Source organism: Drosophila miranda, chromosome XR (genome assembly GCF_003369915.1).
Source record: "Drosophila miranda strain MSH22 chromosome XR, D.miranda_PacBio2.1, whole genome shotgun sequence".
Lineage (NCBI taxonomy): Eukaryota > Metazoa > Arthropoda > Insecta > Diptera > Drosophilidae > Drosophila > Drosophila miranda.
The window spans coordinates 26611095-26626915 of NC_046674.1; the positions used below are offsets into that span (position 1 = coordinate 26611095).

The 15821-nt window shown below is 49.2% G+C and overlaps 2 protein-coding genes across 4 annotated transcripts; both read left to right on the top strand.

Annotated features, from left to right (window-relative positions):
* Positions 1–4809: 4809 nt before the first annotated feature.
* On the top strand, positions 4810–5971 carry LOC117186521. Of its 3 annotated transcripts, none has more exons than XM_033387431.1 (2): positions 4810–4886; positions 4938–5971. In XM_033387431.1, the coding sequence occupies exon 2, from the start codon at positions 4964–4966 to the stop codon at positions 5780–5782; it is 819 nt and encodes a 272-aa protein (XP_033243322.1). In that variant the 5' UTR covers positions 4810–4886; positions 4938–4963; the 3' UTR covers positions 5783–5971. The 3 variants fall into 3 exon arrangements, with proteins under 3 accessions (XP_033243322.1, XP_033243323.1, XP_033243324.1); XM_033387432.1 differs by having other exon boundaries at positions 4825–4878; XM_033387433.1 differs by having other exon boundaries at positions 4826–5137; positions 5174–5971.
* A 4921-nt stretch (positions 5972–10892) lies between these two features.
* Positions 10893–11648, top strand: LOC117186527. Its single transcript, XM_033387451.1, has 2 exons — positions 10893–11102; positions 11139–11648. Exons 1-2 carry the CDS (start codon positions 10929–10931, stop codon positions 11556–11558), a joined length of 594 nt encoding a protein of 197 aa, XP_033243342.1. The 5' UTR covers positions 10893–10928; the 3' UTR covers positions 11559–11648.
* The last annotated feature ends 4173 nt before the right edge of the window (positions 11649–15821 follow it).

The following is a 15821-nucleotide window of genomic DNA, read 5'->3' on the forward strand; positions in this document are numbered from 1 at the left end:
GTAGTGCCGTCTCCACCGATTTCCCCTTGGTGTAGGCGTGTTGGTTTATTGACATCAGTCCCCCTACCTCATTCCTGATGTGTAAATCCAACAGCTTTTCTAGTGTTTTTAGTAGAAAGGAGGTAAGGCTTATCGGTCTGTAATCCTTGGGACTCACGTGGCTGCACTTTCCTGCCTTAGGGAGGAAGACAACCCTCGAGGTTCTCCATTGGATGGGGATATAGCCTGTACTTAGGCATGCTGAGTATATTGAGAAGAGCCATGGGGTAATAACCTCTTTGGTCAACTGCATCATGGCTGGGAATATCCCGTCCAGTCCTGGTGCTTTTATGGCCGCGAAGGAGTCTATGGCCCAGTGGATTCTCTTAGTGGTTAACAGACCTATTAGGAGGTGCTGTTCCTCAGTTGCTAGGTCCTGATGCTCCTTGGCGTCAGTGACCTCGGTGCATCCAGGGAAGTGCGCCTCCATTAGTGCTGTTAGGGCTTCTTTACTGCCCTCTGTCCACTGTCCGTTGTCTAGTTTTAGTTGGCTCTGTACTGTGGGCTGCTTTGAGAGCAGCTTCCGGAGCCTAGCGGTTTCGGGCACTTTCTCAATGTTGGAGCAGAAGTTTCTCCACGAGTTCCTTTGTGCCTTACGTATTTCCTTCTTGTAGATCCTAAGTAGGATTTTATATTCCTCATTGACAATCTCTTCGTTCGCTTGTTTGGCGATCTTGAAGAATTCCTTGAGGTTGTTCCTCTGGAGAGAGAGATCTCGGTTCCACCAGAGTGGCTTGGACCTCCTCTTCGTTCTCGAGGGTTTGCACGATGCATGGTAGGCGTTCAGTAACTCGTTGGATAGGGTCTTTAGGGAGGAGGTCTTTTGGGGAGAGTGAAACTTGCTCCAAAACTTTTGAAGGCAAAGAAAGTGAATTTCAACCGTAAATCGGGGTCGCATCTCCCCACCCCCTCACCCCCTCGCCACACCCCTTTTAGCCGCTGCCTCGTTGCTGTAACAAATTGATAGGCGCTTAGAGCCGCCTGCCGCTTGCCGGTTGCTGGAAAGTGAAATTATTTCTATTTACGCTTCAATTATTGAATGATTTTCGTTCATTTATTGGCCGGCCATTTACTGCGATGGTGGATGGGGGACATCGCAAGCATCGCAGGAAGTCCAAAGGATCTTTATTAAATAAAGTTCGTTAATATTGTTCGGAGCAGAACCCAGCCGATTAGCTGCTTGCCAAATAGCACCTAATTCTTGGCCCTCAGCCGCTTATTTTGTTTGTTACTTATGTCTATGTCACTCATTTGTTTGTTAAAGCTCTGCGCTTGCTTGCCCTGCTAAACGCTCTCTGCCAGCTCGCTCTTCGCTATCTCCGCTTTGCGTCTGCCTACCGACGTCGGCCGAGCGAAGCTGCGCTTAGCGATCGGAGCGGCAATGTAAAGGGCAGGCAAGCCACACTTGCAATTTGGATGTCACGCATTAAAGAACATATCGTAATTTTATTTCTGCGCCGAGTTTTATTTAATTCGAAATAATTAGTCGTCCGATTGGGGATAAAAAACATTATCTCCACATAAAATTTGGTGACCCCGACGTGATCTCTGAGTTGCAGTGTCAATTAATAATCATTCGCGATCGACAATCGTTAGCCCTAGCAAATTTTCGGCGGTTAAGCACAATTCGGTGCTAAAACACACTTACATACACCTACATACACGCATTGCTGGCTATTAATTTCTCTGTCGCGACAATTCGGTCAGTGCAGTGCGGTAGGCAGTGCAGCGAACTCACTAATACACACAAGCGGAGTACAAAGCGGAATCGGACAGCTCGCACAGCCGCACAGCTAAAGGCATTAGCTGTAATCCCTTTGCTTTCGGTCCCACGTTTATACGTATACAGGGTGTCTTTTTCGGTCGTGCTGAGTGACTCTTTTAAAACCTCAACATGGCAGCACCTGAGCCTACCAATGTCGCGAACGCAGCAATGCCGAGTGATGTAGATTTCTACAAGCACAAGGCCGAGTCATGGCCACAAGGCCCATGACGCCCGACTGGACTTTTCGAATGTTTATGTGAAGGTTAGGTCCAGGCTGTCGCGGGAGTTGATGGCTGCTCGCACGGTAAATGTTGCCAATTCAACGGCTCGGCATACTCTCGAGGGGAATTCGTCGTTGTTCGCCTATAATAGTATAGGCCGTTCTCGAATGCCCGAGTTGCAGCTTCCGCGATTCGGGGGGAACTACATGGATTGGCCAGAATTCCACTCGATGTTCTCGACAATGGTGCACAAAGACCATCGTATACCAATCATCGAAAAATTCCAATATCTTCGTGGATGTCTAGATGGTGCTGCGCTGGATACGATTCGTTCCTTGGAACTTTCTAAGGAGAATTACGACAAGGCGTTGAATTTGCTAATGTTGCGATTCGATAATAAACTGTTACATTTTCAGGCACACGTCAAGGCTATTTTCGGGCTGCAAGGGGTGGAGAAGGGCTCAGCTATCGGCTTGCGCGCGCACAGCGACAAAATCAATTCGCACTTGCGTGCGCTTCAGACCTTGGCGACCCCGCAGGAAATTTCGGATGGGTTGCTGATTTTCATCATAGGCACGAAACTGGACCACAAAACAAAGGAGAAATGGGAAGAGAACTTGCCGACGTCAGGATTGCCTCGGTGGTCAAGCATGGCCTCATTTTTGGAAGCGAGATGTCGGATGCTGGAGAATTTGGGATCAGCCATGGCAACAAGTCCTAGTCAACAGGTGGGAGAAGACAAACCTGTCACCCTTATCACCTCCAGTAACGACCATCCTAACCCCATATGTAACCATTGCAATTCCTCCGAGCATTACATATCTAGATGTCAGGCATTCCTGAATCTCTCTGCGTTTGAACGATACAAAGAAGCAAAGAAGAGCCGCTTGTGTTTGAACTGCCTCAACAAAGGCCATGAATTGCAGAGGTGCAGGTCAGGACTTTGCAGGCATTGCCAGGCCAAACATCACACGCTACTCCACATTCCATCGGGAACTGGTGCTTCATCTTCCTCTTCACCGGCCGAGGAATCGATCCTCCCCCCTCGATCCAGAAATCTCAGCCTAGCCAGAACGTGTTGCTACCTACTGCCCTCGTCCATGTAACAGATCGTTATGGAGCACTTATCCCATGTCGTGCCATTTTGGATTCTGCATCACAGGCAAACTTTGTAACATCTAGACTTGCTGATCAGTTGCAGTTGGATCATCGCTCGTCTTATGTTCACATCTCTGGAATCGGAGATTCCATTCTACCTTCGAGCAAGTCTGTACATATAGTTGTACAATCCCAGGACGCAAGCTATCGAGCTTCCTTCGCTGCAATTGTCACCAACTCAATTACGGAAATGCAGCCTAACTTCGGCGTAGACGCAAAGGATTGGCCAATGCCGAATAATCTAAAACTAGCTGATCCTAATTTCTCCAAGCCCCAACGTATCGATCTGTTGATAGGTTCTGGTTTGTTCTTCGATTTAATGTGCGTCGGACAGATTCGACTATCAGCCCAATTGCCAACATTGCAGGAGACAAAACTTGGTTGGATAGTATCAGGAAGCATTGATAGCTCGGAGAATAAGCGTGCAGCTTTAACCGCTTTTGAAAATTCCTCGTGCATCTCTATTGACGATTTTCGACCCACAACGCTGGAGTACCAAAACTTAGAGCAGCAATGCAGGAAGCAGCTGCTCGAGTGCCAGGTGCAAGTGGAAAAACTGCGATCGGAGAATCAGGAACTGCAGCGCGAACTTTTCCATATATTAAAAACCTACATATCCACGCCAAATGAAATTCAACTTTCAACAGTTTCTACATTGCCAAATTTCCTGCCATTCTATGCAATTACAGAGGTTCCCGATGATCAAGACGTAGTCACGACAAGCCGCCTTCGTAAAGAAGCGCCGATTGCTGCGTTCGACGATCATCCCAGCGTAGCCGCCAGCTGCGCCCAAGCAAGCATCTTCAAGAGGGCCGTTGGAAAAATAGCGGTTCTGCCCCTTCAGGATGGATCTGTTGAAAGCCTTTGCCTTCCAACGGGGGGTGAATGTTCGGAGCAGAACCCAGCCGATTAGCTGCTTGCCAAATAGCACCTAATTCTTGGCCCTCAGCCGCTTATTTTGTTTGTTACTTATGTCTATGTCACTCATTTGTTTGTTAAAGCTCTGCGCTTGCTTGCCCTGCTAAACGCTCTCTGCCAGCTCGCTCTTCGCTATCTCCGCTTTGCGTCTGCCTACCGACGTCGGCCGAGCGAAGCTGCGCTTAGCGATCGGAGCGGCAATGTAAAGGGCAGGCAAGCCACACTTGCAATTTGGATGTCACGCATTAAAGAACATATCGTAATTTTATTTCTGCGCCGAGTTTTATTTAATTCGAAATAATTAGTCGGCCGATTGGGGATAAAAAACATTATCTCCACAAATATGAATAATAATATTTAATAATAAAATATAATAAATCAAATATTTATATATTTAAGTAAAATATTTTTATATTTCAAATAATTATAATAAATAATAAATATGTATGTATATATTACATTTATTTTTGTTTCAATACTGAAGAGATTGTGCCACACATTGCAACAACAGAGCACGGGTCGCAGGAACAGCCCCGGATCGGTCGGCCCTCAGGCCCATTGTATCGTCCATCGCAATCCCATCGGGTCCATCCTGGCGCAGGGACCTCCACAAAGTGAATGGAATCGTATTCGTATTCGTATTCGTAGTAGGCGTGCCCTCCTCGACAGAGTACTCAGATTTGTGCCCACAAATTGTCAGGAATCGTGCCAGTAAGTCCAGTCGGAGTTTAATTCAGAATCGAAAAGGTTTTCGTCGGCTTGAGAGCTTTGTGAATTGTGAAATTGTTGTTTGGAGTTTTGTTTGTGTTTCTCGATTTTCATTTTTCATTTTTCAGTTTTCGATTTTTGTTATTTGTTCGAAATGGACCTGGACCTCCTTTCCAGTAAGGAGTCGTTGGACAAGTGCGTGGAGTTTGACCTGCCCCCGGTCGCGGTGGGCGACAGCACCCGCGGATGCATCATCCGTAACCTGCGCGTTGCCATTTCGGGCACGTTCCAGAGCAAACCGAAGGCTGCTGCTTCGGCCAAGAAGAACGCGACTCCTGGGCGTGGCACCACACGCGGCGGCAAGGCGACTCCTGGGCGTGGCACCACACGCGGCGGCAACGCGACGCCCGCAGCGGAGACCGGGGGACGTCCGAGTCGCAACAGCAGCAAGCAGAGCGCTCCTCCTGGTCGTCGCGCGATTTCCCAAGGCCTGGACAACCCACCCGTCCGGGGGCGCTCTGTGGGAGGGTACTCGCTGCGCAGTCGCAGCGCTGTGTCGATGGCCAGGGCCAGAGTGCTGATCACATCCTTGCCAGGCGAACGGCGGGAGGAGGACGCACCCCAAGGCCGCTGCTACGGACCGCAGAGACGCCGCTCGTACCTGGATCTGGACCAGGATCTGGCCCAGCTGAACTGGACCGGCCATCAGGAGGATGCTGGCCCACGCCACCCATTCAGCGGCTCGGCTCGTCGCCAGGGCGGGCGGGTGGCGCCTCTCCACCCGGGCACCCGCATGGAGCCCGCCGGGCAGAGCCACTCACAGGTGTCCGTGCCCCCCATGGCAAACTTCCGTCGGCTATGCCGCGCTCTGGATCGTCACTACAGTCCCCTGTCGCACTTCCTCGTGTTCCTGGCTGGGATGCTGGCCACTCTGCTGTGCGTGGCCCTGACGCCCGCCAACCAATATCTCTAAAAAGACTTGCACTCGAACACTGAAAGGGGCAGCGGTTTCCACAACAGGCTGCAGATACACCATACACTACGCAAGATACACGACACACGATACCGATACGTGCTTGAGTTCCATCGCCGATCGAAGACTGTTCTGCCCCACAAATATTTGCATTGAATAAACGAGGAGGAATCTCCTCAAAGAATTCCACACCAGACTACAGATACAGATACAGATACAGATACAGATACAGGATACTGGTGGAGCTCCTCTTGGATCGTCCTGTGGGGCAGGTCGCCTGGGCGACTGACTTTTGTCGGAATTAATCCGATTGAGGCATTTCTGAGGATGTTGTGTGGCAAGTGCTGCATGCCTGATAAATCGGACCCGGATCGGCCTCAATTCACGCATAAAATCCGCAATCAAATGTAAATGGAACGAGGGGGAACGTTGTGAGTTGCTGCGGACACCGCAACTCTACGGTTATACCCGATACTAAGTCAGTATGGCTCTCCTCCGGCAGACGCCGCTAATATTAAACGACACGACAAAGAGTGCGTGCGAGAGAGACAGAAAATCAGTCTGAGCGTGACGTCGGGCGCTGCGAAGCCAGTGCAAATTGATTTGTTCCTATTGGCTATAAAAATGATCTGATCTGATCCAGATTCAGCAATCTGATAGATATGGTCATTATCTATGATTCTGCGTTTTTAGTTTTCTCGAATATGCAATATTGTGGATGCAACAGATTTTCGTCTTTTGTGTGGGCGGAAGGGGGTGGGGCGAAATTTTGAAACAAACTCGTCTCGGTCCGATATATTAGGAGTGTGGATACCAAATTTGGTTGCTCTAGCTTTTGTAGTCTCTGAGATCTAGGCGCTAATGTTTTACTCTAAGCAAAGCCGCCTATGCTACGTGTGTGTTAGAGAGAGACAGGGCGAGAAAAAATGAAATTGTTTTCTTGATGCTGGCTATAATAATGATTCCGCAGTCTTAAAGATATGGTCATTCTCTACAATTCTACGTTTTTGGTTTTCTCATATCTTTAAAATTGTGGATGCCACAGATTTTCGTCCTTTGTGGGGGCGGAAGTGGGCGGGGCGAAGTTTTGAAATATTTTTGTAGCAGTGACATATCACAGAAGTCTGGATCCAAAACATCGTTGCTCTAGCTCTTATAGTCTTTGAGCACTAGGCGCTGAAGGGGACGGACAGACGGACAGACGGACAGACGGACGGACGGACGGACGGACAGACAGACAGGGCTCAATCGACTCGGCTATTGATGCTGATCAAGAATATATATACCTTATGGGGTCGGAAACGATTCCTTCTGGACGTTACACACATCCACTTTTACCACAAATCTAATATACCCCAATACTCATTTTGAGTATCGGGTATAAGGTTAGGTTAGGTTAACCCGGACGGCCCTCAGCGGGGCCACGCATAGGCCAATATGGCCCTTAGTTATCCGGATGGGGGTGTGTATGAACCGTCGCGGGAGTGTTAATGTGGTTTTAAAAAGTCCCCGAGAATCGAGGTGTTTTTAGCATAGGCCAGCAGTTCCTGTGCCGTCCTTTTGGAGGCATCTTCCAGTGATGCCAACACTGGGGCGCCCAGGTATCTCCTCCTTGCCCTTGAGAGAGCCGGACAGTTGCAGATGAGATGTTCCAGGGTTTCGATAGCCCCAGGTTCCTCACATTTCCTACAACTGTCTCTGTTGGTGATGCCTAGCTTTGCTGCATGTGCAGCAGCCAGACAGTGACCTGTTAGTATCCCCACTAGCAATCTACAGTCCTTTCGTGGTAGGTGCAGTAGGTAGTGGCTAAGTTTCTCGTTGCGCTCCTTGCACATTATCTTCGAGGTTCTGCAGGTGGTGGTACTCCTCCACCTGCTATCAGTCTGTGCTCTAGCCTGCTTCTCTAGATCGCCTTGCAGCGTTCTGAGGGAGACAGGCACGTTCTCGGTTCTCCTATTCTCCAGCCCGACGCCTTCCTTAGCTAGTACGTCCGCCGCTTCGTTTCCTTCGATGCCCTGGTGGCTGGCAACCCAATAGATCCGCACTGTCTTTGTCGTGCTTAGGATGTCTAATGCCTTCCTGCTCGCCAAGACACTTCTGGAACTGACCGCGGACGACTGCATGGATCTTATCGCCGCTTGGCTGTCGACGAATAGGTTGACCGCATCGTGTGCTCGTTCTGTTAGGAGAGCGACCTCCGCTGCCTTCCCGATGGCAAAAACTTCTGCTTGGAATATGCTGCATTGGTCCGGTAGCTTATACGACAGCCTTATCTCAGGGTCTGTACAGTATAGGCCCGCTCCTACTCCTCCTTCCATCTTGGAGCCGTCTGTGTATATATTGAGGTGCTCAGTTTGGTCCCTTCCAATTTTCCAGTCTTCAGGTCCCAAAGATGTGGTTGTTTTGACGTCAAGGCAAGTTTGGGGGGTCATGTAATCAGTTGATCTGGTCATGTCCCTGCCAATTGAACTGTGCCCGTATTCTTGTATGGATAGGTTTCCTGATGCTATAAGGCGTTGTGCTGCCTTTCCCGCAATCAGGCGAGCGTGAATGTCCAGGGGGTCGATTCCGAGTATAGTTTCGAGTGCTTTTGTTGGGGTTGACCTCAGCGCCCCTGTAATACAGAGCAGAGCCTGTCGCTGAGTCTTTTCCTTAAGCTTATGGTATGTCTTCTTTTCAATAGCCTGCCACCACACTAAGGCTCCATACAGCAGAGTTGGTCGCACCACCGAGATGTAGATCCAGTGCATTAGAGCAGGTGACAGGCCCCATGTGCTGCTGAGCATCTTCTTGGATGCATAAAGCGCAATGGTAGCCTTCTTCACCCTTTCCACTACATTGGGCCTCCATGCCAGCTTGCTGTCCAGTACTGTGCCTAGGTATTTCACCTGTGATTTTGGAGTCAGCCTAGTTTGATCAATTTTCGGGGGGGTCCATATCGGTACCTTGTACCTCTTGGTAAAGAGGATGAGGTCCGTCTTGTCCGCGTTGATACTGAGTCCTACCTCTTCCGCCCACTCACGTATCTCCCTGAGTGTACGTTCCATTATGGAGCTGAGGGTCGATGGACATACACCCGTAATAAGTATGCTTATGTCATCTGCATAGGCTGTTATTTTTGGGGCCTTCCTTTCAAATCTCTTAATGAGGTCGTCGACCACCAAATTCCACAGTAGTGGCGATAGGACTCCACCTTGAGGTGTGCCTCTGTGTGCCCCCTTTACCATGGAAGCGGTGCCCCACTCCGATTGCACCCGTCTACAACTTAGGAGGTTTTTGATCCAGACGTTGATTGCAGGGTGTATGTTATTCGCTTCTAGGCGACTTGTCATTGCGGTTGTTGCCACGTTGTTGAATGCTCCTGAGATGTCCACAAATGCTCCCAAAGCATACTTTTTGTTGTGAAGGGCGCTCTCGATGGTGGCTACTAGCGAGTGTAGTGCCGTCTCCACCGATTTCCCCTTGGTGTAGGCGTGTTGGTTTATTGACATCAGTCCCCCTACCTCATTCCTGATGTGTAAATCCAACAGCTTTTCTAGTGTTTTTAGTAGAAAGGAGGTAAGGCTTATCGGTCTGTAATCCTTGGGACTCACGTGGCTGCACTTTCCTGCCTTAGGGAGGAAGACAACACTCGAGGTTCTCCATTGGATGGGGATATAGCCTGTACTTAGGCATGCTGAGTATATTGAGAAGAGCCATGGGGTAATAACCTCTTTGGTCAACTGCATCATGGCTGGGAATATCCCGTCCAGTCCTGGTGCTTTTATGGCCGCGAAGGAGTCTATGGCCCAGTGGATTCTCTTAGTGGTTAACAGACCTATTGGGGGGTGCTGTTCCTCAGTTGCTAGGTCCTGATGCTCCTTGGCGTCAGTGACCTCGGTGCATCCAGGGAAGTGCGCCTCCATTAGTGCTGTTAGGGCTTCTTTACTGCCCTCTGTCCACTGTCCGTTGTCTAGTTTTAGTTGGCTCTGTACTGTGGGCTGCTTTGAGAGCAGCTTCCGGAACCTAGCGGTTTCGGGCACTTTCTCAATGTTGGAGCAGAAGTTTCTCCACGAGTTCCTTTGTGCCTTACGTATTTCCTTCTTGTAGCTCCTAAGTAGGATTTTATATTCCTCATTGACAATCTCTTCGTTCGCTTGTTTGGCGATCTTGAAGAATTCCTTGAGGTTGTTCCTCTGGAGAGAGAGATCTCGGTTCCACCAGAGTGGCTTGGACCTCCTCTTCGTTCTCGAGGGTTTGCACGATGCATGGTAGGCGTTCAGTAACTCGTTGGATAGGGTCTTTAGGGAGGAGGTCTTTTGGGGAGAGTGAAACTTGCTCCAAAACTTTTGAAGGCAAAGAAAGTGAATTTCAACCGTAAATCGGGGTCGCATCTCCCCACCCCCTCACCCCCTCGCCCCACCCCTTTTAGCCGCTGCCTCGTTGCTGTAACAAATTGATAGGCGCTTAGAGCCGCCTGCCGCTTGCCGGTTGCTGGAAAGTGAAATTATTTCTATTTACGCTTCAATTATTGAATGATTTTCGTTCATTTATTGGCCGGCCATTTACTGCGATGGTGGATGGGGGACATCGCAAGCATCGCAGGAAGTCCAAAGGATCTTTATTAAATAAAGTTCGTTAATATGAATAATAATATTTAATAATAAAATATAATAAATCAAATATTTATATATTTAAGTAAAATATTTTTATATTTCAAATAATTATAATAAATAATAAATATGTATGTATATATTAAATTTATTTTTGTTTCAATACTGAAGAGATTGTGCCACACATTGCAACAACAGAGCACGGGTCGCAGGAACAGCCCCGGATCGGTCGGCCCTCAGGCCCATTGTATCGTCCATCGCAATCCCATCGGGTCCATCCTAGCGCAGGGACCTCCACAAAGTGAATGGAATCGTATTCGTATTCGTATTCGTATTCGTAGTAGGCGTGCCCTCCTCGACAGAGTACTCAGATTTGTGCCCACAAATTGTCAGGAATCGTGCCAGTCAGTCCAGTCGGAGTTTAATTCAGAATCGAAAAGGTTTTCGTCGGCTTGAGAGCTTTGTGAATTGTGAAATTGTTGTTTTGAGTTTTGTTTGTGTTTCTCGATTTTCATTTTTCATTTTTCAGTTTTCGTTTTTGTTATTTGTTCGAAATGGACCTGGACCTCCTTTCCAGTAAGGAGTCGTTGGACAAGTGCGTGGAGTTTGACCTGCCCCCGGTCGCGGTGGGCGACAGCACCCGCGGATGCATCATCCGTAACCAGCGCGTTGCCATTTCGGGCACGTTCCAGAGCAAACCGAAGGCTGCTGCTTCGGCCAAGAAGAACGCGACTCCTGGGCGTGGCACCACACGCGGCGGCAAGGCGACTCCTGGGCGTGGCACCACACGCGGCGGCAACGCGACGCCCGCAGCGGAGACCGGGGGACGTCCGAGTCGCAACAGCAGCAAGCAGAGCGCTCCTCCTGGTCGTCGCGCGATTTCCCAAGGCCTGGACAACCCACCCGTCCGGGGGCGCTCTGTGGGAGGGTACGAGGAGGAATCTCCTCAAAGAATTCCACACCAGACTACAGATACAGATACAGATACAGATACAGATACAGATGCAGGATACTGGTGGAGCTCCTCTTGGATCGTCCTGTGGGGCAGGTCGCCTAGGTCGGTGGAGTATTTTTGTGTGACTTTTGTCGGAATTAATCCGATTGAGGCATTTCTGAGGATGTTGTGTGGCAAGTGCTGCATGCCTGATAAATCGTGGGCTTTTGGGCCATTGGTTGAGCAATAACTCGCATTTTCCCGGACCCGGACCCAGACCCGGACCCGGACCCGGACCCGGATCGGCCTCAATTCACGCATAAAATCCGCAATCAAATGTAAATGGAACGAGGGGGAACGTTGTGAGTTGCTGCGGACACCGCAACTCTACGGTTATACCCGATACTAAGTCAGTATGGCTCTCCTCCGGCAGACGCCGCTAATATTAAACGACACGACAAAGAGTGCGTGCGAGAGAGACAGAAAATCAGTCTGAGCGTGACGTCGGGCGCTGCGAAGCCAGTGCAAATTGATTTGTTCCTATTGGCTATAAAAATGATCTGATCTGATCCAGATTCAGATTCAGCAATCTGATAGATATGGTCATTATCTATGATTCTGCGTTTTTAGTTTTCTCGAATGTGCAATATTGTGGATGCAACAGATTTTCGTCCTTTGTGTGGGCGGAAGGGGGTGGGGCGAAATTTTGAAACAAACTCGTCTCGGTCCGATATATTAGGAGTGTGGATACCAAATTTGGTTGCTCTAGCTTTTGTAGTCTCTGAGATCTAGGCGCTAATGTTTTACTCTAAGCAAAGCCGCCTATGCTACGTGTGTGTTAGAGAGAGAAAGGGCGAGAAAAAATGAAATTGCTTTTTCTTGATGCTGGCTATAATAATGATTCCGCAGTCTTAAAGATATGGTCATTCTCTACAATTCTACGTTTTTGGTTTTCTCATATCTTTAAAATTGTGGATGCCACAGATTTTCGTCCTTTGTGGGGGCGGAAGTGGGCGGGGCGAAGTTTTGAAATATTTTTGTAGCAGTGACATATCACAGAAGTCTGGATCCAAAACATCGTTGCTCTAGCTCTTATAGTCTTTGAGCACTAGGCGCTGAAGGGGACGGACAGACGGACAGACGGACGGACGGACGGACGGACAGACAGACAGGGCTCAATCGACTCGGCTATTGATGCTGATCAAGAATATATATACCTTATGGGGTCGGAAACGATTCCTTCTGGACGTTACACACATCCACTTTTACCACAAATCTAATATACCCCAATACTCATTTTGAGTATCGGGTATAAGGTTAGGTTAGGTTAACCCGGACGGCCCTCAGCGGGGCCACGCATAGGCCAATATGGCCCTTAGTTATCCGGATGGGGGTGTGTATGAACCGTCGCGGGAGTGTTAATGTGGTTTTAAAAAGTCCCCGAGAATCGAGGTGTTTTTAGCATAGGCCAGCAGTTCCTGTGGCGTCCTTTTGGAGGCATCTTCCAGTGATGCCAACACTGGGGCGCCCAGGTATCTCCTCCTTGCCCTTGAGAGAGCCGGACAGTTGCAGATGAGATGTTCCAGGGTTTCGATAGCCCCAGGTTCCTCACATTTCCTACAACTGTCTCTGTTGGTGATGCCTAGCTTTGCTGCATGTGCAGCAGCCAGACAGTGACCTGTTAGTATCCCCACTAGCAATCTACAGTCCTTTCGTGGTAGGTGCAGTAGGTAGTGGCTAAGTTTCTCGTTGCGCTCCTTGCACATTATCTTCGAGGTTCTGCAGGTGGTGGTACTCCTCCACCTGCTATCAGTCTGTGCTCTAGCCTGCTTCTCTAGATCGCCTTGCAGCGTTCTGAGGGAGACAGGCACGTTCTCGGTTCTCCTATTCTCCAGCCCGACGCCTTCCTTAGCTAGTACGTCCGCCGCTTCGTTTCCTTCGATGCCCTGGTGGCTGGCAACCCAATAGATCCGCACTGTCTTTGTCGTGCTTAGGATGTCTAATGCCTCCCTGCTCGCCAAGACACTTCTGGAACTGACCGCGGACGACTGCATGGATCTTATCGCCGCTTGGCTGTCGACGAATAGGTTGACCGCATCGTGTGCTCGTTCTGTTAGGAGAGCGACCTCCGCTGCCTTCCCGATGGCAAAAACTTCTGCCTGGAATATGCTGCATTGGTCCGGTAGCTTATACGACAGCCTTATCTCAGGGTCTGTACAGTATAGGCCCGCTCCTACTCCTCCTTCCATCTTGGAGCCGTCTGTGTATATATTGAGGTGCTCAGTTTGGTCCCTTCCAATTTTCCAGTCTTCAGGTCCCAAAGATGTGGTTGTTTTGACGTCAAGGCAAGGTCATGTCCCTGCCAATTGAACTGTGCCCGTATCCTTGTATGGATAGGTTTCCTGATGCTATAAGGCGTTGTGCTGCCTTTCCCGCAATCAGGCGAGCGTGAATGTCCAGGGGGTCGATTCCGAGTATGGTTTCGAGTGCTTTTGTTGGGGTTTTCCTTAAGCTTATGGTATGTCTTCTTTTCAATAGCCTGCCACCACACTAAGGCTCCATACAGCAGAGTTGGTCGCACCACCGAGATGTAGATCCAGTGCATTAGAGCAGGTGACAGGCCCCATGTGCTGCTGAGCATCTTCTTGGATGCATAAAGCGCAATGGTAGCCTTCTTCACCCTTTCCACTACATTGGGCCTCCATGCCAGCTTGCTGTCCAGTACTGTGCCTAGGTATTTCACCTGTGATTTTGGAGTCAGCCTAGTTTGGTCAATTTTCGGGGGGGTCCATATCGGTACCTTGTACCTCTTGGTAAAGAGGATGAGGTCCGTCTTGTCCGCGTTGATACTGAGTCCTACCTCTTCCGCCCACTCACGTATCTCCCTGAGTGTACGTTCCATTATGGAGCTGAGGGTCGATGGACATACACCCGTAATAAGTATGCTTATGTCATCTGCATAGGCTGTTATTTTTGGGGCCTTCCTTTCAAATCTCTTAATGAGGTCGTCGACCACCAAATTCCACAGTAGTGGCGATAGGACTCCACCTTGAGGTGTGCCTCTGTGTGCCCCCTTTACCATGGAAGCGGTGCCCCACTCCGATTGCACCCGTCTACAACTTAGGAGGTTTTTGATCCAGACGTTGATTGCAGGGTGTATGTTATTCGCTTCTAGGCGACTTGTCATTGCGGTTGTTGCCACGTTGTTGAATGCTCCTGAGATGTCCACAAATGCTCCCAAAGCATACTTTTTGTTGTGAAGGGCGCTCTCGATGGTGGCTACTAGCGAGTGTAGTGCCGTCTCCACCGATTTCCCCTTGGTGTAGGCGTGTTGGTTTATTGACATCAGTCCCCCTACCTCATTCCTGATGTGTAAATCCAACAGCTTTTCTAGTGTTTTTAGTAGAAAAGAGGTAAGGCTTATCGGTCTGTAATCCTTGGGACTCACGTGGCTGCACTTTCCTGCCTTAGGGAGGAAGACAACCCTCGAGGTTCTCCATTGGATGGGGATATAGCCTGTACTTAGGCATGCTGAGTATATTGAGAAGAGCCATGGGGTAATAACCTCTTTGGTCAACTGCATCATGGCTGGGAATATCCCGTCCAGTCCTGGTGCTTTTATGGCCGCGAAGGAGTCTATGGCCCAGTGGATTCTCTTAGTGGTTAACAGACCTATTGGGGGTGCTGTTCCTCAGTTGCTAGGTCCTGATGCTCCTTGGCGTCAGTGACCTCGGTGCATCCAGGGAAGTGCGCCTCCATTAGTGCTGTTAGGGCTTCTTTACTGCCCTCTGTCCACTGTCCGTTGTCTAGTTTTAGTTGGCTCTGTACTGTGGGCTGCTTTGAGAGCAGCTTCCGGAACCTAGCGGTTTCGGGCACTTTCTCAATGTTGGAGCAGAAGTTTCTCCACGAGTTCCTTTGTGCCTTACGTATTTCCTTCTTGTAGCTCCTAAGTAGGATTTTATATTCCTCATTGACAATCTCTTCGTTCGCTTGTTTGGCGATCTTGAAGAATTCCTTGAGGTTGTTCCTCTGGAGAGAGAGATCTCGGTTCCACCAGAGTGGCTTGGACCTCCTCTTCGTTCTCGAGGGTTTGCACGATGCATGGTAGGCGTTCAGTAACTCGTTGGATAGGGTCTTTAGGGAGGAGGTCTTTTGGGGAGAGTGAAACTTGCTCCAAAACTTTTGAAGGCAAAGAAAGTGAATTTCAACCGTAAATCGGGGTCGCTTCTCCCCACCCCCTCACCCCCTCGCCCCACCCCTTTTTGCCGCTGCCTCGTTGCTGTAACAAATTGATAGGCGCTTAGAGCCGCCTGCCGCTTGCCGGTTGCTGGAAAGTGAAATTATTTCTATTTACGCTTCAATTATTGAATGATTTTCGTTCATTTATTGGCCGGCCATTTACTGCGATGGTGGATGGGGGACATCGCAGGCATCGCAGGAAGTCCAAAGGATCTTTATTAAATAAAGTTCGTTAATATGAATAATAATATTTAATAATAAAATATAATAAATC

Excerpts from the sequence above, each read along its gene's own strand:
- LOC117186521 (XM_033387431.1), top strand. The coding sequence starts at position 4,964 with ATGGACCTGGACCTCCTTTCCAGTAAGGAGTCGTTGGACAAGTGCGTG.
- LOC117186527 (XM_033387451.1), top strand. The coding sequence starts at position 10,929 with ATGGACCTGGACCTCCTTTCCAGTAAGGAGTCGTTGGACAAGTGCGTG. Across the intron at positions 11,103-11,138 it reads CTGCTTCGGCCAAGAAGAAC|GCGACTCCTGGGCGTGGCAC; the intron begins GCGACTCCTGGG and ends CGCGGCGGCAAG.